General features: G+C 43.8%; 4 protein-coding genes across 4 annotated transcripts; all 4 read left to right on the forward strand.

Moving 5' to 3' along the window:
* Positions 1-1,393: 1,393 nt before the first annotated feature.
* BYT42DRAFT_640249 (uncharacterized protein) lies at positions 1,394-4,462 on the forward strand (the record flags this gene model as incomplete). Its single annotated transcript, XM_051572526.1, has 2 exons — positions 1,394-1,981; positions 2,052-4,462. Exons 1-2 carry the CDS (start codon positions 1,414-1,416, stop codon positions 4,460-4,462), a joined length of 2,979 nt encoding a protein of 992 aa, XP_051422024.1. The 5' UTR covers positions 1,394-1,413.
* A 956-nt stretch (positions 4,463-5,418) lies between these two features.
* Positions 5,419-7,577, forward strand: BYT42DRAFT_615886 (uncharacterized protein; the record flags this gene model as incomplete). Its single annotated transcript, XM_051572010.1, has 5 exons — positions 5,419-5,655; positions 5,767-5,871; positions 6,691-7,122; positions 7,255-7,418; positions 7,469-7,577. 5 exons carry the CDS (start codon positions 5,419-5,421, stop codon positions 7,575-7,577), a joined length of 1,047 nt encoding a protein of 348 aa, XP_051422025.1.
* A 6,622-nt stretch (positions 7,578-14,199) lies between these two features.
* On the forward strand, positions 14,200-14,931 carry BYT42DRAFT_418670 (glutaredoxin). The gene is made up of 3 exons (XM_051563476.1): positions 14,200-14,259; positions 14,330-14,442; positions 14,500-14,931. The coding sequence occupies exons 2-3, from the start codon at positions 14,377-14,379 to the stop codon at positions 14,767-14,769; spliced, it is 336 nt and encodes a 111-aa protein (XP_051422026.1). The 5' UTR covers positions 14,200-14,259; positions 14,330-14,376; the 3' UTR covers positions 14,770-14,931.
* A 2,015-nt stretch (positions 14,932-16,946) lies between these two features.
* Positions 16,947-20,330, forward strand: BYT42DRAFT_577581 (bacterial low temperature requirement A protein-domain-containing protein). Its single transcript, XM_051569191.1, has 15 exons — positions 16,947-17,382; positions 17,444-17,478; positions 17,534-17,610; positions 17,673-17,953; positions 18,013-18,207; positions 18,269-18,289; positions 18,355-18,404; positions 18,461-18,523; positions 18,586-18,621; positions 18,680-18,934; positions 18,992-19,052; positions 19,106-19,273; positions 19,339-19,874; positions 19,940-20,074; positions 20,129-20,330. Exons 1-15 carry the CDS (start codon positions 16,994-16,996, stop codon positions 20,149-20,151), a joined length of 2,325 nt encoding a protein of 774 aa, XP_051422027.1. The 5' UTR covers positions 16,947-16,993; the 3' UTR covers positions 20,152-20,330.
* The last annotated feature ends 303 nt before the right edge of the window (positions 20,331-20,633 follow it).

Genomic DNA, 20,633 nt, shown 5'->3' on the forward strand with positions numbered 1-20,633 from the left:
CCATGTGAGAGAATGGTAATAGTCTTTTACCTCTTCGAACTGTACAAATCAACAATTTTCTAACAAAATAAGACGCGGGAAGAGGGGCAGATTATATTTTCTTCTCGGAGAAGTTAGCAATACCGATCAAGCATGCGGGGTATGAAGGATGGCGGATCGTACTCAAGATCGACAGTTTCGATATGTTTCAAGTTAAAATTGATGATGCGAGATAAACGCACAAGGATTCGATCATCTTTGCTTCTTTTTCTCCCCATTATGCTCCTGAAAGACTCTACAAAAACCAAAGGACCGGCAGAGCGATGCTTCATTTTTTAGCGTGCTCAAGTGCGAGACTTGTAAGAAGATCTGAAATCGTAACGTCGAAATATGCTAACCATGATTACAAGCAAGGCCTACGTTATCAATCGTCAAGTTGGTAAATCTGCTGATGAAGGATATAAAGAGAAAATTCCTTACGCGCAAAGATATTCCAACATTTTGACTCAGATATACACTAAGCTTAGACAAAATCCAGAAAAATAGCACTTCTCTTTTGGACCATGTGGCTTTGCGGTTTTTTCCCACAAAGTTCCCCACTTGCGACCTTTTTCACAGTAGATATATCATCATCAACCGTAGACGTTTATCTCTATAAAGCAATCTTGATCTTCTAAAATCTGTCTGAAAAATAAATACAGCATTCTGCGATCTCAACAACTAAAGAGGTCTAGATCAGTGATAAGGAGTACTACAGAATACAGATCACCATCACTCGGAGTACGAATAATTGATGGCCCGGTGACCTTTTTTTGCCCTTGCGGGTTGATCGTCGGTCAATGGTAACTTTATCGTTCACAACAGGAATACAACTTGAAAAATCAGCATTAACGATGGCGAGAGAATGACAGCTGTATAACAATGAACTTTATTTGAGATTGACGCCATCTTGACGTTGGAGAAAATTTTCTGTCTTACAACCATCTCCTTCCGTCGTTGTTCACCATCCTTCACGAACAAGCACTCAGTTCAAAGTAACAGGCGTCCGTATTGCGGCAGTTTATGCAGTTATTGCCATATAATAGGCGCAAGTCAACCATGGTTGGGGCTGGACAGTCGTTGCTGCGGAGGTCGAGCATGCGCATGGTGGGAAAATAATGGTATGATGCTGGCATGATAGCAATAAGCTAAAGATGAGAGCCTAGCATATAAACTAACAAACGAAAAAGGAAAATAGTTATCTTCTCAATGGGGATTTCCGCAGCCAGCTGTTATACAGTACAGTACACTTCTCCAAAGCCGGAGATTTCAAGGCGGAGTTAAAGCTTCTTAATTTGTCAGATTTACGCAAATGACATCAGTATAAAAGCCGGACCATTAGGATTTCTTCCATTGTTATACTCGTTTTTTTTTTTTTTCGTTTACAATCTTTACATGGAAACAGTCGAAGAGACATTTAATTGGCACGCACAACCACTGGAAACTGTTATTACGAAGCTGAATACTGATCTTGATCATGGGTTGTCCACCGCAGAAGCCGAAACACGACAGAAGAAGTTTGGTTTCAATGAACTTTCAGCCAATGAAGGTCCAAAGTGGATCACCGTTCTCCTGCAACAATTTGTTGATGTCATGAACTGGATTTTTATCGCTCTCGCTATCATATCCTACGTTCTCAAGGATTATATCACCGGTTCCATGTTGTTATTCATCGCCATCTTGAACTTATACTTGATGTTTTCCCAAGAGTATGCGGCCGAACAAACCTTGGCAGCACTTCGCGATTTATCCTCGCCTACGGCTACTGTCATACGTAATGGGGAAGAACAATCAATTCCGAGCCGCGAAATAACAATCGGAGATCTTTTGGTGATTAAGGAAGGCGATTCCGTTGGTGCCGATGCTCGATTGGTGAACGTTTCGAACCTGGATGTTGATGAAGCGCTTTTGACTGGTGAATCGGCCCCAGTGACAAAAGAACTCATTATTTTGGACGATCCAGGTAGACTATCGCCAAAGTCGAGTTGCTTTGTTGGCCAAGCTTGAAACTGATCCATTCCTTAATGATATAGACGAACCACTAGGCGATCGGATCAATATGGTCTACAACTCGACCATTGTATCCAAAGGTCGAGGAAAGGCTATTGTTACCGCAATTGGCATGCGCACGGAGATTGGAAAGATTGCGGCCAAACTCAAGGATGGCAATGATAGTGATCGAACTCGACTTCAGCGAAGTTTGGACCGTATGTACGTCGTGCTTTTAATCACTGCCGTACTATGTGTCATTATCGTCCTTGCTTCTGTCCGCTTCAAAGCCGACTATGATACCGGCATGTATGCGATGACTTCTGCGCTTTCTGTCTTACCTGCGGGCTTGACCACTGTCATGACAGTGACCCTCGTACTCGGCGGCAAGGAAATGGCGAATCACAAAGCGGTGGTGCGCAAACTGAAATGTCTTGAAACTCTCGGTTCCGTTACCAACATCTTTTCCGATAAAACTGGCACTTTGACAATGGCCAAAATGGCGGTGGTGCGCTTCTGGACGCCGAAAGAAGGTCATTTTGATGTGGAGTCCCACGGAATATACCCCAAAGGCAATATCTATTATGCGGCGGAAGAAGAGGATAGCACTACAAAGGTCGATGACAAAAAGGTTTTATTGGATAAAACTCAACTTGCTCCAGACATGAATCATCTTGTCCTGTGTGCAGCCCTTTGCAATATGTCCAGCATTTATTGCCGAAAAGACGACGATTCAGCCACGTCCTTTGATATGAAGCCCAATGAAGATCAAGATGAGAAAACCGATGAAGCCAATGACGAAAAATTCAAAGAATATATATCCAGTGGTGCACCTACCGAAGTAGCGCTGCAAGTCTTTGCTCACAAATTCAACATGGGAAAACCTCATCTCCTTCATCAAGGCTGGCAATTGGTTTATGAGTTCCCCTTCGACTCGACCATTAAGCGCATGTCAACTCTCGTCAAGCATGAGACGTCAGGATTACAGTACCTGTTTGCCAAGGGAGCGGCGGAACGGATCTTGGAGTTATGTACCAACATTGAATCGGAAGGCGAACGATCAACTATTTTCACGGCCGTAAACCAATTAGCGTCCAAGGGTTTGCGTGTAATGGCAATGGCGTACCGTATCACAAATATACCGACGGACAACATTCAACACATACCACGGGATAATATTGAACGAGAACTGAGCTTTGTGGGGCTGACTGGCATTTACGATCCACCGCGTCCTGAATCGAAGCAAGCTGTACAAGAAGCCCACGAAGCAGGCATTTCTGTACATATGTTAACGGGTGATCACGAAGAAACGGCAACAGCCATTGCCAGGGAGCTCCACATCATTGAAATGGATACATCAACCTCCAAACCATTAAAAAATCAAGTGATGACGGGTGCCCAGTTCGATGCTATGTCCGAAGAGGAGATTGATAAGTTGGAAATGCTTCCTTTGGTGGTCGCCCGTTGCTCGCCCGAAACCAAGGTGAAAATGATCCAGGCATCTGAACGACGGCGCAACATATCTGCTATGACCGGCGATGGGGTGAATGATTCCCCGTCTTTGCGTATTGCCGATGTAGGCATTGCTATGGGTAAAAACGGCAGCGATGTGGCCAAACAGGCTTCCGATATCATCTTAACGGACGACAATTTCGCTACGATTATTCGTGCCATTGCTGAAGGTCGTCGACTCTATCAGAACATGCAGCGTTTCTTACTCTACTACTGGATTGGATTGGCAGGCTTAGCGTTGGTGGTGCTGTTATGCTTAGCGATACGTGATCCTGCAGGCCGAAGTGCGGCGCCATGGTCCACGATGCAAATGATTTTCTTATATGTTGCTGTTACACCGCCCGCTGGAGCGTTGAGTACTCAACCTGCCCACAGAACCGTGATGAAGGAGCCACCGCGTCCGCCAACTGAAGGTATTTTCAATCGCGAGATTCTCCTGGATACCATTGTCTATGGACTAGCGTTGACCGGAGCCAGTATCGCCTCTTATTGTATTGCTCTTTATGCCCAAAGCGATGGTATTGGAGGTATAAACTGTGACTCATCTTACCAACCTGGCGCTTGCGATTCATTCTTTCGTGCTCGTGCGTGCTTACTGGCGACCTTTTCGTTTGCTACGTTGACTGTCATGATTCACTGTCGGAGTTACCGGTTGTCGGAATGGGATTGGAATGGTCTCAAGCGCACCATACGTTCGCGCACACTTGTGGGTACCTTCTTATTCGACCTGATAGCTCTGTGTATCTTCATGTATATCCCTGTGGTGGCTATCGAAGGTTTTCGGATGTTGGGCATTACTTGGGAATGGGGTTTGGTCGTAGCCTTCAACCTGTTCTTTATCGTTTTTGGGGAAGTTTACAAATACATTAAGCGACGTTGCATGACCCCAAAGGAAAATATGGTCGTATACCACAATGCACATAATGTCCAAAAAGAGCTGTAATTTATCATTGTACTGTACATTAGTGTCTCGATCTGTTTGAATAAAGTGAAGCATAGTGACTAAATGATATAGTAAACACAATGCTCGATTGTTCATAGCATGCTGATCAGCAGGGATAAGAGCGTCACACGTTCGAAGGATTATTATATGAGCAATAAAGACATCAATTTACCATCGTTAGAAGAGAAGCCAAGTATGGTTAATTTTATTGCATTCCGTTTTGCGATGGCTCATAGGGTGCTTCTTTTGATACAAGACCTGAGAAGCCAACTATTGAGTATGGCTCATTGTATACGGTAACAAACATCGCATCGTGAGTCTATTTCTTTAATTAAGATAAATAGATTGCTTGTTTGCAAAACGACGATGACATTTTTGATGTCCTTCGCTCTGGTGGATAGCTTATCACAGTGCTGTACCAAAAAAAAAGAGGATAGTTTTCAATTTCCGCTCCTTCTCTTTGACCTTACCCATACAAAACTTCTTTTATTACGGTTTTCTGATACAAAACCACCAATATATTCGCTTAAAGATGACTTTAACCCCTATCGACAAAGCCCAATACTTCGATGAAGGAAGCGGGAATCCGTCCCAAGATCATCATCGAGAAATTTAAAAACGCCAAATCTCGCTTACATTGTTGTAAAAGAGGTTGATGAGCTGGTAACTTCGAGCGCAAGTCAGGCTCTGGAAGACCAAAGCAGTTGACGAATCGTGGCAAAACATCGCATTAATCAATACGTAGCCAAGAACCGGCGAGGTCCTCTTCGTGAAATCACTCAGATTGTCGCAGCCCATGTCAACCGAAACACCATACGTCGTACTCTGCATAACATGGGTTACTTTTCACGAGTGGCTCAAAAAAAGCCACATCTGACGCAACTGCAGAGGTTGAAAAGAGTGCAGTCTGCGATAACGCATAAAGACTGGACCGTCGACGACTGTAAGAAAGTCCTATGGACCGACGAAGCAACTTCGAATTAGGCGAGAAGAGTGGCCAGGTTCCTGTCTGGAGAAAGAAGCACGAATTTGACGATCCGGAGTGCTTAGCCCCTACCTTCAAGAGTGGGCGATCCCCACAAATGGTCTGGGGCGGCGTCATCCACGATCAGAAGACCGAACTGGCCCTTTTCCAAGAAATTGGTGGCAATGAAAGAAGTTGCAGGAGGAAGTCTGAGGACTTCATTGAGCTCGTATATGAAGGGCCTTTATCACGTTTTTTGGTGACAAGGAAGGAGCCTGTCATCTTGATGGAGAATGATGCACCCATCCACCAAAGCATCGCCTCCAAAAAATGGGTCTAGGAGCTTGGCATCAAGAAGTTGGATTGGCCAGCGCAATCTGCTGATCTCAACCCTGTCGAGAACTTGTGGCGAAAGATGAAGGCCCGTGTCAGTGCAAAGTTCGAGGTAGGGATAATTCTGGAAGCGTGGGACTGCTTGGAACCTCAAGACTGGGACAAGCTGATCGAGTCGATGCCGCAGAGAATGCAAGCACCAAAGTGAAAACACCCGGTGGTAAATTGGCCAGTTGCTCTGTTTTCTTCATTTCTTTTTTTCTTTCTGTTTATATAAAGTATGTACATGTTTTGAATCTTACGGGTATCCCATTTGATGCGCGTAGGATTGTTTATCAAGGAGAAACAACCAAAAGATTGTAGAAGAACAAGAGGAAGTGAAGGAAAAAATTGGTGGAAACTGAGAAGTGTCCTCCTTTTTTGGAACGGCTTTGTGCAGTTCCCCTTCCAATTTGAGAGTATATAATCCAACTTGCCATAAAATGAAAATACATATCTTCGCTTCCTTTGGCAAAGCGGAAGACCAACTGCATAATTTCATGCTTCTTTATTGGGCATCGGGCTTCGGTTTTCATGGGCGGATGATGTCTGTCTTGCTTTGGATGCGCTTGTGACCGACTCAGGACAACGCGATGGTGAAAAAGCTTTGCCAACATGAAACTGGTCATCTTCTTCGTGTACTTTCTCGCACATTTTCCCCCGCATAGTACAACGTCAACCCACGAACTGATTACGTACACGTAATCTGAACCTCACAGATCGACAAAATTCTTCCACGCAGTTCTGACTGAACATGCCCCCTCGAAAAGATAAAGGGTAAGTTGAAGACACTCAACTTCATCCACCGATCTTAATCTTCCTCCAGAAAACAACGGGCGACATGTCCAATCGACCCCAGCGACTCAGATAACGATCAATCCGACCTTGAAAGAGACATCGAGGCGGCCGTACAGGAAAGTCGAAAGTCGTCAGCAAAGAGAACGGTTATACTGGCGAGTCACCTCCTTTTGCTGGTCCATCCACCGCAGTCGTGCCCCGCGGTTCGTCTGCACACTCATTCGGGACGGTCTCAAAACCGGTGAATGAGAAGACCTTGACCGCAAGACCGGAGGAGTATTTTGCTTACTTGTACGTCATACTGCAAGACATCGAACGTTATAACAGCGGTCAACTCGGACGCGTAGGGGAAGTTTACACCGAGCCCAGCAAACACCGGGCGTATAGTGTGATCAAAGACTTGCCAGAGTGTGACGTCCTTAATCGACGATACAGGTCGCGTCTCGTGAGAAGGATCGTTGATGTCGTTACCGAAAGTTCTCCGGCACGATCCCTCGTCGTAGATCGTTTGTCACTTCCATTCTTGGTATGGTTTAATATCATCATCAACGAAACAAGAGAACAAATCCGTTGTTCCACCCGATATCAACGCGGAGAGACAGATGTACAAATAGAAGATTGCTTCCGCCTAGAGTTGGCTACGTTTGCGTAACAACAGCGTGTATTCTCCCTGGTGCCAACCTACCATTTCAGACATGTAACCATCGATATGCAGACCCTTCGAGCCATCCTTAATCGCATCAACTTTCCTTCACCTCCACTCGACCAAGCCGATTGTTCTTTGGCAGGCATTTTCAATTTCTGTAACATTCGCTATGATAGGTAAAAGGGTCAACAGGCCACCAAAAAAGAACTCTAATCATTATCTTCAGCCATAATGAAGATCTGCAAGAGCCCGAGGAGTTATTCACCAATGTTGTCCGTGCCGAGCGATTGATTTTGTGTTCGCTCGTCGAAGATACGAAGCATTACCAAATTTGACAATGGATGATTTTACCACGGACGAACTCCAAGGCACGTTCCAACTTTGGGGCGCGGATCCAGGGATGACAGAAGTACTTGTGGCAAGTGACAGTCATGACGAAAGTCCCCATCAAGTCAGAAATTTTCTACTGACGAATTCTATACTGTTACGGGTTTCAAAAGTCGAATGCAAAGGTTCTGGACTGATAACGATCCTTGATCAATTCGTGCAAGAGGTGGAAAGCGGGCTCAGTGGAAAAAAGACGAGCGACAAGGCGATTTTTATCGTAACGCCTGCGGAACTGGCTGCCGACGTTGCATTTGTTATTGAACTTTTATGACGAACGTTTTTGTGCTCCACGGTTTTTGTTCTACATTGGCAAGCAACATGCGGAAGCGGAGATGGTGAATATTTTCTTGGATGAAGGAAAGAAAACAACAAACGCGGGATGGAGACCAAGAAGCGCGATCAGGAGAAGGATCGAAAGAAAATGAAGAAAAAGAAGAAAGAGAAGGTAATTCCTTAATGAAACCGAAAAATAATTCATCATCTAACTGCTCCAGGAAGGAAGAAACTCAGCCGCATTCAAGATATTGTTTTTGACATCAGTCTGCTGTTAAATAACGATCTTACGAATATTATTTACAGGAGAGGCGGTAAATGGAGAAAAGCACCACATAACCCAGTGTCAAGGTTCCCTCTAATTGCTTTTGGAGACGCTGTTTTTCGGAACAGCATGAGAAATTGACCGGACTGCCCGACTGTTGTCGACAGTTACTGCGGAGGGCGGAACACCAAGGTCATTTGGTAATCGCTGATATTCCAGAGTACAACACATCAGAAGTAAGTTTGTTATGCGTTCAAAGTGTACGATGCACTAAATAATCAATCCTTTTAGGTGTGTTCCAAATGTCAGCTCAAGACTTTGGAGCAATTGCGTCTGAATGTGAATGGCGAAGATCAAACGAGGCATAGCGTGCAACTTTGTACAACCTGCCGTACGCTGTGGCAACGAGACGTCAACGCCAGTAAAAGCATGCACTGGATAGCAAGTGTGCTTGCTGAAGGTCAAGAGAGACCCCAATATTCTGTCGCCAATCCGTGATGAACATGCGTCAAGGTTTACAGCTGGTGAGGCTTATCAGATTCCACTTCATTTATTTGGCTGTGCACTAACCTGATATTTTGGAAGTCCTTTTTTTTGTGGAGCCCAAATTTGGTAATTGAATAGAAGCATTTGTCGGAGTACACTATCTAAAAATCGAATTTGGGATCACAAGAAGGCCATGGTGAAGGGATAAATCCGTGCATTCATTGCTGTTCAAGCTTGCCATGCATACGGCATCATAAAATAGTTACTTTGATAGCCAGAAGGATTCATATGGCTGCTAGTGTCTACACACAAGACTGAACAAATGTAGCGGTTCAGTCTCGACTGTCATAAATTACCTCGGGATTGCGGCCCTTAAGTCCATTTTCATTCGGCACTCATATTGTACTATACATCGTTCCAAAGGCCAATGTTCATGTAGATACTCTTCATAGATAACCAGCTACCGCGGTTACTAAGGCTATGGGATCACAGTTACTGATGTATCGTCGGTAGTGTGAATTTGGTGGGTCGATGCTTGTTCCATTTCTTTATCCATATTAGTGGATTATTCTTTTGCATATGAAATATTTTCTTGTCAAAGTGGAACCTTCCGACTTTCATTGAATTCTCAGGTCAAGGGAAAACTCTCTCAAGCGGTACACCATTTCGTGTACATTTACCGTAATGATCGGGTAAGAAATGAGGCATCTCCTTGCACGTATTCAATGGAAAGCTCGTAGATCGTAGTTTGCAACTCAGGCTCATCTATGAGATTCTCACTGAGCAAGGAAATCCCAGAAGTCCGCAAATTTCAATCCTATTCTGTATTGTCAACAGTCCGTAGCTTCATGATCCATGGGAGTTTCGCTGCCGGTTACACACACTATTCTGTCAATGTCAAACAGGCAAGCTGCATTAGCTTTAGTATCAGTTTCGGTATCGATCCAACATGCATTTTTGATCTCGGTTTCGTTTCTTCAAATCGGGTTTATTTCGCCAAATTCATTCCTCCGTTGGATGGTCCCATTTATTATTTGTTGTGGCCTGTATGGAAAAAACGAATTACATTATGGACCCTCTTTGCCGCCTTCTTTGAATGTAATATATCGTTTTTGTTTTGCATGCTCATGAGTTGATCCTTAGTTTATCAATTAACATATGGTTTGGAAACCGTCGAGTCTTTTCTTTCCCTTTTTTTTGGAGCATCGATGACCACGTTGGATGAGTCTAGGGTCTCAAAAGCCTGAATCGGATCCATTCGTGGCTTTTCTTTTCCCTTTGTGATTTTGGAGTTCGCATGGTGGAATGGAGTATTTTCTATTACGTAGTCTTTGCAACGAATTATCTGCCGACCATTATCCTTTAACTTCTTTGTCTTCGAAGTGATAATTTGATAGGGTTCACTTGGGTTTGGATTCCAAAAGCAGTATGATATGCATTTCCCGCTGTCGACATCCATTGACTTTACTTGGACCTTTTGGGAAATCGAAAACCTATTTAGTTTCATCTTCCTAATCAGTCTGGAATATCGCTTTGATACCACTTATTTCACCACTCACGGCAACTTTGTGTATATTGCAACAACTACTGCAGAATTCATAAAATAATGGTATCGACTTTGCCAATCTTTAACGATCAAGTAAAGCAGAAGTCCTTTTTGCATGTGTTTACGCGTCGCTGTTCAATACGGCCTGGTGCCGAGCTAAAGGGCATGAAAACAAATAAAACCAGCTCGTGTCTCTTATGCGATGATAGCAATTGATGCTTCCTATTTTCCCTTCCATCAAACCAAAAAGCTTTCACTCCGAATCATAACTGAAAATCATCTTTGCCTCTCTGATAATATTCATGCTCGCCCTAACATTTTCAGGTTAACATAGTAATGATCGTGCAATAAAATCGTTGCTTCGCCGCATATCCCTGTCAACTGCTGTATACGGAATGGGAAGAAGTTAACGGACCGTGACAGAAATGGCGCAAGTTTTACTTTGGCATGATGTTCTACCATATGACAGTCAATATGCATTTACCGACTCTTTGTGTCATATAAAGTTTCACTATGATCAATGATCACATTGGAACCTTAGGAAATCGAGGATGGTCACCATGGGGGTTACCAACACTTTCATTGTTCCTTTCTTCTCAACAACAAACCCTAAACATACACACACACACACACACACACACACACACACACACACATACACATACATATACATATACATATACATATACATATACATATACATATACATATCTACACAAGAAGCTTACGCTACAAAGCTTTTCAATTTTTCTTATATTCAAATCTTGGGTACAAAATTTCGTACCCAAAACCCTCTGCGCCGACCCAAAACTCTAAAAAGCCAAAATCGAAAGCAGTAGAAGTACTCGATATCATCCAACAAGTGTAGCGTCTTCGTCGAGGCGGCCGCCGGGCCCACCTAGCCTGCCGGCACCATCACAATCACCATCACAATCGCCACCTTCCCCAAATGCAATGTCGCTTGCCGAAGGGGAAGAAGAGGATAAACTATTCACGGTAGAACGCCTCCGTAAATTATACGAAGCTGACCAAAAAAAAGAGAGGACATCCTGTACAAGAAGCGATGAAAAAGGGCCAAAGAGCGGCAAAGCCTCGAAAATGGCAAATGAACCTGTATGACAAACTTTTTTCCGGAGGCCTAGAAAATGTTTACATCTTCTTTTCACAGTGGTTTGTAGAAAGTGCCATCAGCCTGGCAACAAGGACAGCCGGTCTCCTTTGTGTGCCTTCAAAAAATAACCCTCGGCTGGTAAGGAAACACCCAACCAACTAAGACTGACAATTTTTTTAATTCTTCTTATTTCCCATCTTGGTCAAAACAGAAAAGGCAAGCAGTCCGCCGAGATAATAGCCCGCAAAGGCGATGCCAGAAGCAGCGGCTAGAAGCAACAAAAGACCCTGGGGGCCGAAGGTGTACTATGTTCTCAGCGGAGACCGGATTCCTGCGACAGAACCCCCACGGGAACTCGAGAGCCAGAATTTGCCCTGACCATGTTCCAAGCAACGAGCGTTACAGCGGCAAGCCCGAAGAGTTGATTCGGAAAGTACGGCTTTCGACGCTGCTCGATTTGATGATGAGCAGAAGCAGCGGTTGCTAGCTGCTATCGAAAACGTTGTGGATTTCAACCGTATCGTCATGATTAAATCCACGCTGTTCGTCATATATTACCTCCAACACAAACTCGCCACGAGCGACGCACAGCCAGCGATCATGTTCGAGCAGACCTTTTTCTGCAACGTCTTTCGAGTATTGCTCGGGGGAGACACCACTTCCAAGGGCAGAAATCTCCCGAAAGACGAACTGCAGCGAGTTTATCAATCGTACTTGGAGCGTTTTCCGACAGGTGGCTGCAGCCGGTTGCGAAACCAGTCCATGGCGAAGACCTTTACAAGCAACATTGTCGAGAATTTTGAGTCGCGATATGTCGAGTATTTACAGCTTCGTATTCGAGAGATCGCACCGGTAATATTGAAAGAACCATGTATCCAGGATGTTAGTGACACCCTTTTTCTATTTTTTTCAACAGGAATTATCCAAATCCCATGTCTCCAAGCTGGCTTGGTTTACTACCATCTTCTTGCGTTACCAGCCACCGATAATGTTGCGTTCAATCAACATTCCTGCGGAGCACAGTGACGTTGCCAACAATGCAGTGCTGACATCGTAGTCAGAGACTAGTGATCGGTTAGGCTCCTATGAAAACCGCCTGAACATCACCACGTTTGCTGGGAGCCCCAGGTATTCCTCCAGATTTGCACGAGAACAATGCCTACATGAAGGGGTACAATCGTCAGCAAGTAGCCATTGCCGGGGATGTCCAGGTAAAGGTGACGATGCAGTTCGCTTATGCCGTGGTAAGGAGTCTTCGCGAGAATGCGACACTGGGCAAAAGCCGTCGAGGTAGGCTTAGCCAAAGTATTAGGCCGTGATCAACAAACGATGTACCCATTGTGATTTCCTTTGGTATTATTCTGGAGCATAGTCTCGAGAGACGGTTGATCGGATAATAAGCGAAACGATAAGCCAGATCCGCAACTCGTTGAGATATCTGAATTCCTGAAGAGGGCGAGCAAGTGAACGAGCGCGACTACTTCAAGCCAGACGTACACTTTGTTGATAATCAACGATGCTTGTTCGAATTGGTGTCAGTGCCATCCTTCACACGATAGAACATAACATCACAGAGCCTATCTTGAGGATGTTGCTTCCCCAGGCACATTTGCCCACCCACTATATCGGAGGTTGCTCCGAATATACATTCGATTTGACAAAGCTTCGATGTGGAAGGTGAGTTTACAGTAAATGATGTTTTCTTTCTTACTTACTAAAAGGTCATTTCGTAATAGTGAGGCGGGATTTGGTGATGTGAGTGAGACTGCTGGATATGGATGTAACGTCCATTTCTTCCGCAGACGGCGCTCTCATGGATCCTTGCCTGATCTTGGTGAGAATGATTTCCAAGAGTAGGAACTGAAATTTGTGCGCCTGTGGGGTGTTATCCCCGTCCCAGCGATGGGTGTAACGTCGGACCCATTGAGGTGCTCAACAGCGGCCAGTGGATGCTCCGCACGAAATTCGACAGATGGCCACAGTCGAATATTAGACCAAGGCGTATTACAAGCAAGCGAACGCCCTCATCATAAAATGGAAAGAACGCGATGATGTGGCGGATCTCGAGCGTACTATAGCAAGTTCCAAGGTCACGAACATGGAATCCCCTACCATGTTTGTCCAGTCTGTGCTCGAGCGATTGGATCCACTTGTTCGTTTCTATGGGTCGCGAATCAGGAAACTACGCTTTAAGCGTTACGTAAGATAGCAACAAGTGAACCCCGAAATAGTCAATATTTTCGTCACAGACGGAAAGAAGTATACAACGCTTGCACAAAGTCGCCGACAACAGCAACAAGCGTCTGCATCGACTGAGGGAGGAGTTCCACGGCAGTAAGTAATACACCGAAAATTGGCATCTGGTAGAAAGTGATTCACCTATGCTTTGATAGAAAATGGCGAAATGTCCGAATTACCAACAATGGAACCCTTCCGGTCGTTGCTTACGGCAATGCAGCCTTCGACACCACTATGAACGGCAGATCAATGGTGTCTCGAAGAGGTTGGCAAGACTGTTGAAGCAAGCGAAGTACGAAGGACGGCTGATGCTACTCAAGATCAACGAGTTTAATACGTCCCAAGTAAGTAATGAAAATGTGAGAGGGAAGATGCGAAATAAGGGCACCATGATTTACTCATCTTTTCCTTTTTTTTTTTTTTTCTTTTCTCCCAGGTGTGCTCCTTCTGTGGCCAGAAAACTCTACAAAAAGTAAAGCGCCGGCAGAACGATGCTTCACAGCGTCCTCAAATGCCAGACTTGCAACGAGACCTGGAATCGTGACGTGAACGCAAGTCAAAATATGCGAACCATTGCACTTGCAGAATTCATGGGACAAGCCAGGCCAGTTATCTTCACCCATCAAGCTGGCGAAGGTGCCGATGAAGACGACGAGGAAGAAGACAATGCGCCAAGATAATCCAAAATCTTTGGCCAAATATACACACCAGGTGAGCCAAAAATAACCACAAATTCAAAAAGCGCAATTCAGCTACTAAACTTGGACTTCAAAATCTTCAGTTGTGTAGGCGAGCGAAGGAGACCTTTCTTTCAAATCCTGAAATAACATGAGTGTGATTAGTCAAGGAATCCGAGATTTAGTTAAAAAATGCATCGCCAATAATAAGGTTATGGTATGTATTTGCGATTGGTTTACAGTCTTGTCCCATTATTTATTGCTATTCACATAGGTTTTCAGCAAAAGTTATTGTCCATACTGCATCGGCGCTAAAGATCTGTTCGACGATTTGGATGTGCCTTATAAAGCTATGGAATTAAATGATGAGCCCAGTGGTGCCGAGATCCAACAAGCATTAGCGGAATTAACAAACCAAAAGACGGTACCTAATATTTTTGTGAATCGCAAACACATTGGCGGATCTGATGCCTTACGCTCGGCTTACGAATCCGGCAAACTGGAAAAGCTACTGACAGAAGCTGGTCTCAAGTCTAATATGTAATTCCCGGCACGTGGAAGGATCAAGTCTGAAAGAAAACTCTACGAAATAATCTTTATTGTAGATTTTCATGAATCTCATTAGCCACTTTTCATGTATGATGTATCAAGTTGTACGCCCTTGGAAATTGAATAGATTATCAACCGAGGTGATTGTTGATGATCTAAAGCGGACATAATTTTTTTTGGTGGTGGTGGGGACAAATAGAGTGACTAAATTAGAGCATATCGAAAAGTTCATGGTTATGATCATTAATACGGTCACACAAATCATCACGGCAACGACCTCACAAGTAGCCTTGTTCCATCCAATCTTGACAGCCAGGCGATGGAAAATGGCAGTAGATTAGATGGAGGGAAAAAACCTCTGATGAAGTGCGATCAGGGCGGTTTCAGTTATAAGCAATTCACCAACTCCAGAATCAGCACGGAGTTCATGGCAGTGAAAGACAACATGCACGGATCGAGTTCATGGTATCCAAATTTTTCGAGGTAAGGACGAGCTCCAGGAAAAAGCGAAACCAAACGGAACAGGAGCGCAAAATGATTTTACTGAGCTCACTAGGGTAACGGATGAAATCGTTGTAAGATATGCTGCATTTTAGACGTGGACGATCAAATCTTTAAGTTTGCTTAGCTCCGCCGAACAAAGCGAGGCTGTTGATGCGAGAGCGACTTCAGGACTTGGTGTTTGATCGGTATCCATCAGAAACAGTTGGAGAAGGGCAGGTGACTGGGGAGGTGGGGGGTTGGAACACTTAAAGAATCAGTACAGATACAGAACGGAAAAACCAGGTAACACAAATGAAGCAATGGAGTATTATGCCACTGTATAACATTCTCGTGGTAGTCCTTTATAGTAATTTCCTTGCGTCGAACAAAAAGCTGGTTCGCGTTTCAAGGACTTCCGGGCTACGATTACTTTCCCATATGTATAGGGTATAATAATGGCTGCGATCGAGAGCTGCTTCCGGTACATTACAAACGCCGATCAATGCTCGTATAAAACGAAAACAAATCCAGAATAGCATACACTCTTCAGTCATACAATTACTAGCTTGAGGAAGGTCGCTTTGTGGCCTCGAAGGTTCCTCGATCTGAATGCATATCGCAATAACGCGTGTTCATGCCCTCGGCTTTTGAAGAGCTATTGATGAAGCTGCAAAAATGTTTGTATTTTTGATTCGAAAACAAGGATTTTTCGGTATCACGATTTGTTTGGGGCTCAATTGTCGGCTTAGCTGTGTGTCACATGTCACTTCCAGGAACATACATGTGCCTCATCAAAAATATACTTGTTAGTCACTCAATTACATCTTCCAGTATGTGGAAACAAGAACGCGCTTTAGCGCTCGTAAAACTAGTGATGCTATTGAGACTCATAGAATGTCATGTGCGAATTTCTGCGATGGACGACCATTGCAAAAGGAAGACTTACTAATGGTGAATAGTTTACCATTACCAGAAGCGACAGCTGTCAAGGCGTTAGTCCGAAGAAGCAACCACCATGGTAAAGAGGCCATTCTCTCCCAAAGTTTCACCCAACATGGGTGCATTGTTTTTAAGTGAGATGGCCTGTTGCAGGGATGAAGCTTAATTTTCAAGTCTAAAGGGAAGTAATGCCTTTAATTACTGCTGTAATCAACCAAAAAAATTGGTGCTGCTCGCCGGATCTAAAGTGAGGCAGGGGGTTTACTTCATCAAATTCGGCGTAACAACTCTATATCTGTTTAGTTTGAATTAACTTATTGCAGCTTGCTGAATGTCTCGATTTTATCCTACACGCAGCGTCAAACCCAAGCTATCTGCCTGACTTTTAATCTGTAGCATCGGTCCAGTGGTTGTAATCACTTGAGTCGTGTTTGTGTTGCCTTATGTGCGCGTCAGCTGCGCCTTCGCATCGATCGTCCTGATATAGACGGTTCTTCTGCAATCTATCTTCTATCAGTCGGAGTATGTTGAGAAGTTGCAAATCATTGACGCATGTGCAACGAAATGATTGCCATCGTACAGTGCGGAACTGACTGGGAAGATCGACCAAGAGCGATCGGCTATTCCCCTTCAGGAAATCTTTTTTCTTGCGGAGATTGTCATCTCACACAACTAGTCGACGGTTGGCAGCCCCTTTTATTATTTTTGGGAGTCGTTAAATACTTCATTCTTGTCATTATTACTTTTAATCACCTTGTTCCGCTCTTCCACACTTTTTCTTTGCAGCACGTCAAAGCATGAGTGCAAACAGAAAACCTACCGTTGGACGATCAGTGAGGCGCGGGCCCACCCTTCGAGGCGGACGGTTTTGCCCACCTGCCCTTCGGAAAAACGACGATGATGACACAGAAGAATTCTTGGCATTGAATCGGTCTATCAACTTTGATATGGAAGAGGAAACAATTGATGATGGTAAAGACGTGGAAATGCAAAATATCGATTTTCATAACGAGAAAACACCGAAGTTCCCTGGCCAACCATCATATCATCACGGCGATGAAACGTTCGGCGACGTATTTACTCATCCCATGGAGCAACTCCAAGCACATCGCCGGCGTCGGCAAGAGTATGATGAAGAGTTAAACCGATGGAAAGGCGAACAGAGTATTCCAAATGACGCTCATGGGTACGCTTAAACATTTCCATCGTTCGTATAGAAAAGAAATTCACCCCAGTTCATTTTATAGCTTACTGCCTTCCACAAGTGAAGCGTACATGATCGGTAAGAATTAACATGATATTTCCTGGTTTAGACTTTCGAACTGAAATATCCATAGTCGTACACTTCAGACAGTTGCGCGGCGACCAAAACTTTGTTCTGGATCATGACACAGCAGAACAATTCGCTCGAAAGGTATGTGACACAAGAATTGTATCAACAAGCCCCATATTTACGTAAACGGAAAACGCAACCAGATTCACCTGACGCCTCAAGAACGGATACAGTTTAACGGCATCCACGATACCGACAAACTCACTGCTTTTTTATATAAAACAAAACGGGAGTTCTCTATCAAAATCCATCATAAGGCGGAAATCGCCCGCCACGCAGGCAACAGTAACGAGCACTTGGAGCATAATCCGAACAATCACATTATTGAATTCAATTCCAATGTCTATGTGGAATTCAAGCCCATGCAGTACCATCATCATGCAGCTGCTTCGACGTCGCACACCACGCGTAGACCATTTTTTCGGTAGGGTTCTTCAACCAATATCTCGATCCGAAGCGAGGAACTGACAGATTGAGGCTTAGACATCCGGAGCCAGATTTGAGTGCCGATATTGGAGAAGAAAAGGCACCATCATGGCTGGAACTGTTTTATGATTTGTTTTTTGTGGCAACATTGACGGAATTTACCCACTCGGTGGCGATTAAGGATTGGGCTTCATTAGGCCTGTATGCGCAATGGTTTGTCATTACTTGGTGGGCTTGGGCTTCTAGTTCCTTGTAAGTGCACTTGTAATTTATTGCGTTGGATGCGTTTTCAGTAACAGTTTATATCAAAAAGGTACACCGCTCGCTTTGACACGTAAGTTTTCATCTGTCAAGTATCAGGTTCTGTGGTATGACAATATATTAACGTATATGTTTTAGCGATGATGTTGTACATCATATTTATAAAATCATTGAGATGTGTGCTGTCAGTAAGTTATACCTCTTGCGGGTTGTCTCCGTTGTTGCTGATGTGGCATTTATTTAGTTGGAATGGCTGGACCGGCAGATTACTTTCTGACATCCCGGGGTTATGCTTACGGTTATATCGGTATGTTTTCAGCCAGCGTTTTGAAAAGGACCTCCAGAATTAATATATTTTTGTAACTACAGCACTTAAGGGCGTCCTCGTCATTGAATATTCTGTGGGTTAGTAGCCGAAGTTTCCTTCATATGTTGTGCAATGAATTAATGTTCTTTTCATTAGTATTGACTGTCGCCCTTATCTCACGATCGAAGTCATGGGTGCCGTTGGCCTCATATGTTGCAGCAAATATTGTATCAATCATACTATGGGGTGCTTCATTGACTATCATAGAAGAGAACTATCATCGCGCCCTATGGTATGCAGGTCTGGTTGTGGAAGTCGTAGTCATTATGTTGGTAGAGCGTGATAAATCATTATCATGGGCTGCCAGTCATTTAGCTGAGCGACTCGGTTTACTCACTTTGATTGTACTTGGTAATGATGCTACAGCAATATTATGAATGGAGCTCTAATTCTTCATCGTGTCTATAGGTGAAAATCTGATGGGTCTCATAGGCTTAGCTGCTACCTCAGGTACCGATATCTTGATTGTGTAAGTACTACATGCAGGACACAATTTTTTCGATGTTCTCACGAATTCTGTAGATTACCAAACTTTATGGCGGTAGTTGTCATTTTTGGCTTCTTCTTCATGTACTTTGAAGATTTCAATAAGGAGGTCTTCCTTCACAGCGACTATCATCAGATTTGGGTTTATCTTCATTTTCCTCTGCATCTTTGTCAAGTAGCATTTGGTATCGCATTGATCGATACGTAAGTAATTAGGTCACTCACTATGATATAGTAATCCATGCTGAAGTCTGTATGGTTCGACTTAGACTCCGAGTGTATCGTCAGCAAATGAAAGAAGACGGTAAGATCACTGAATCAGAGCACACATCTACCACTACGGAACACGGAGCCACCTCTTCTGAACCATCTGAAACGTCGTCCGCGCATGAAACCGGACCATCGGCTCCTGCGCATAAGCTTGCGAAAAAAGCAGTGGATGAAGTTTATGCCGAGACATGGACCCCAATGGCCGATAATGCGCTCGTGAGCCGCTCAGTCAAAGGGATCAATGACTCTATAACGAACCGAGCTGAAGGATTATCGGCATATAGTGACATGGCCAAACCAGTGGGTTACCTTTCACTTTGTAAATATTACCTTGGTGCAGCTGCTATAACGGGGTTGCAGGCAGCTTCTGTGGAATCGTCATCACATCTCAGATGGGTGAAAAGAGCGGGAGCTGAGGAACACATGCCAATGTCTGACGACGAAAAGGTGTTTATCTACAAAACATTCCTTATTTGCGGCGGACTTATTCTTGTGATCAACTCTCTCATCAAATTGTTGAATACCAAGATCTCAGGTAATGTAAACAGTATGCAGATTTTGGCTATAGTACATATGCTGAAATAATATTACAAATGACAGATATTTATGGAAAAATCATTATCGGCTCCCGAGTATTGAATGCAGTTGTTCTCTGGTCAATGTGTGCTTTGCCCTTCGCCAAATTGGATGCCATTGTTCTATTGTCTGTTATCACGGGCTCTCTGATTTTCCAAGGTACGCAAGGAAGCGCAACTATTTGACTACATGGTAATTAATTGTTTTTTATAGCAATGGTTGATCTGCTAGATTAGCAAATAACATGTGTCCATAACCTCCATCTGAAATGGATTTCGCGTTTCTGCTGTAGCATGTGTATGCATTTTCGTCAGTGGAAAGTTATATGTACGAGCTCATCCTCTATATGACTTTGTAATATATTTCATTTACATTATAAATAAACACTAGCATCATCCCGATTAAAATTATAGACAATAATACTACACACTTGGATGAGTTCCATCTATCAATACCTAACTTACAGCGGTTGACTACATTTATCTCTATACACTACCATAATCTAACGATCCTCAGACGAACTCTTGTTTTCCGCTCAATGAAGCGAAACAGAGTAAAGACGATGTTAGTAGCGTTGAAGATACATATCAGTCATCATCTTATTACGACCTATCATCGTACGTAGACCATGGGACAAACATGTGCGAAGTAGAACATACAGTACGCAAAATTTTGATATAAACCCTGTTATTTCTGAGCAGAACTTCGTACGCTTCTT

This window comes from Radiomyces spectabilis, assembly GCF_025331425.1.
Source record: "Radiomyces spectabilis strain NRRL 2753 chromosome Unknown BYT42scaffold_9, whole genome shotgun sequence".
In the NCBI taxonomy this organism is placed as follows: Eukaryota; Fungi; Mucoromycota; class Mucoromycetes; order Mucorales; family Radiomycetaceae; genus Radiomyces; species Radiomyces spectabilis.

Coding starts and splice junctions, on each gene's coding strand:
- BYT42DRAFT_418670 (XM_051563476.1), top strand. CDS start 14,377: ATGAGTGTGATTAGTCAAGGAATCCGAGATTTAGTTAAAAAATGCATC. Junction 14,443..14,499: donor TCGCCAATAATAAGGTTATG/GTATGTATTTGC, acceptor CTATTCACATAG/GTTTTCAGCAAAAGTTATTG.
- BYT42DRAFT_577581 (XM_051569191.1), top strand. CDS start 16,994: ATGAGTGCAAACAGAAAACCTACCGTTGGACGATCAGTGAGGCGCGGG. Junction 19,053..19,105: donor GGTACCGATATCTTGATTGT/GTAAGTACTACA, acceptor CGAATTCTGTAG/ATTACCAAACTTTATGGCGG. Junction 19,875..19,939: donor GTTGAATACCAAGATCTCAG/GTAATGTAAACA, acceptor TACAAATGACAG/ATATTTATGGAAAAATCATT.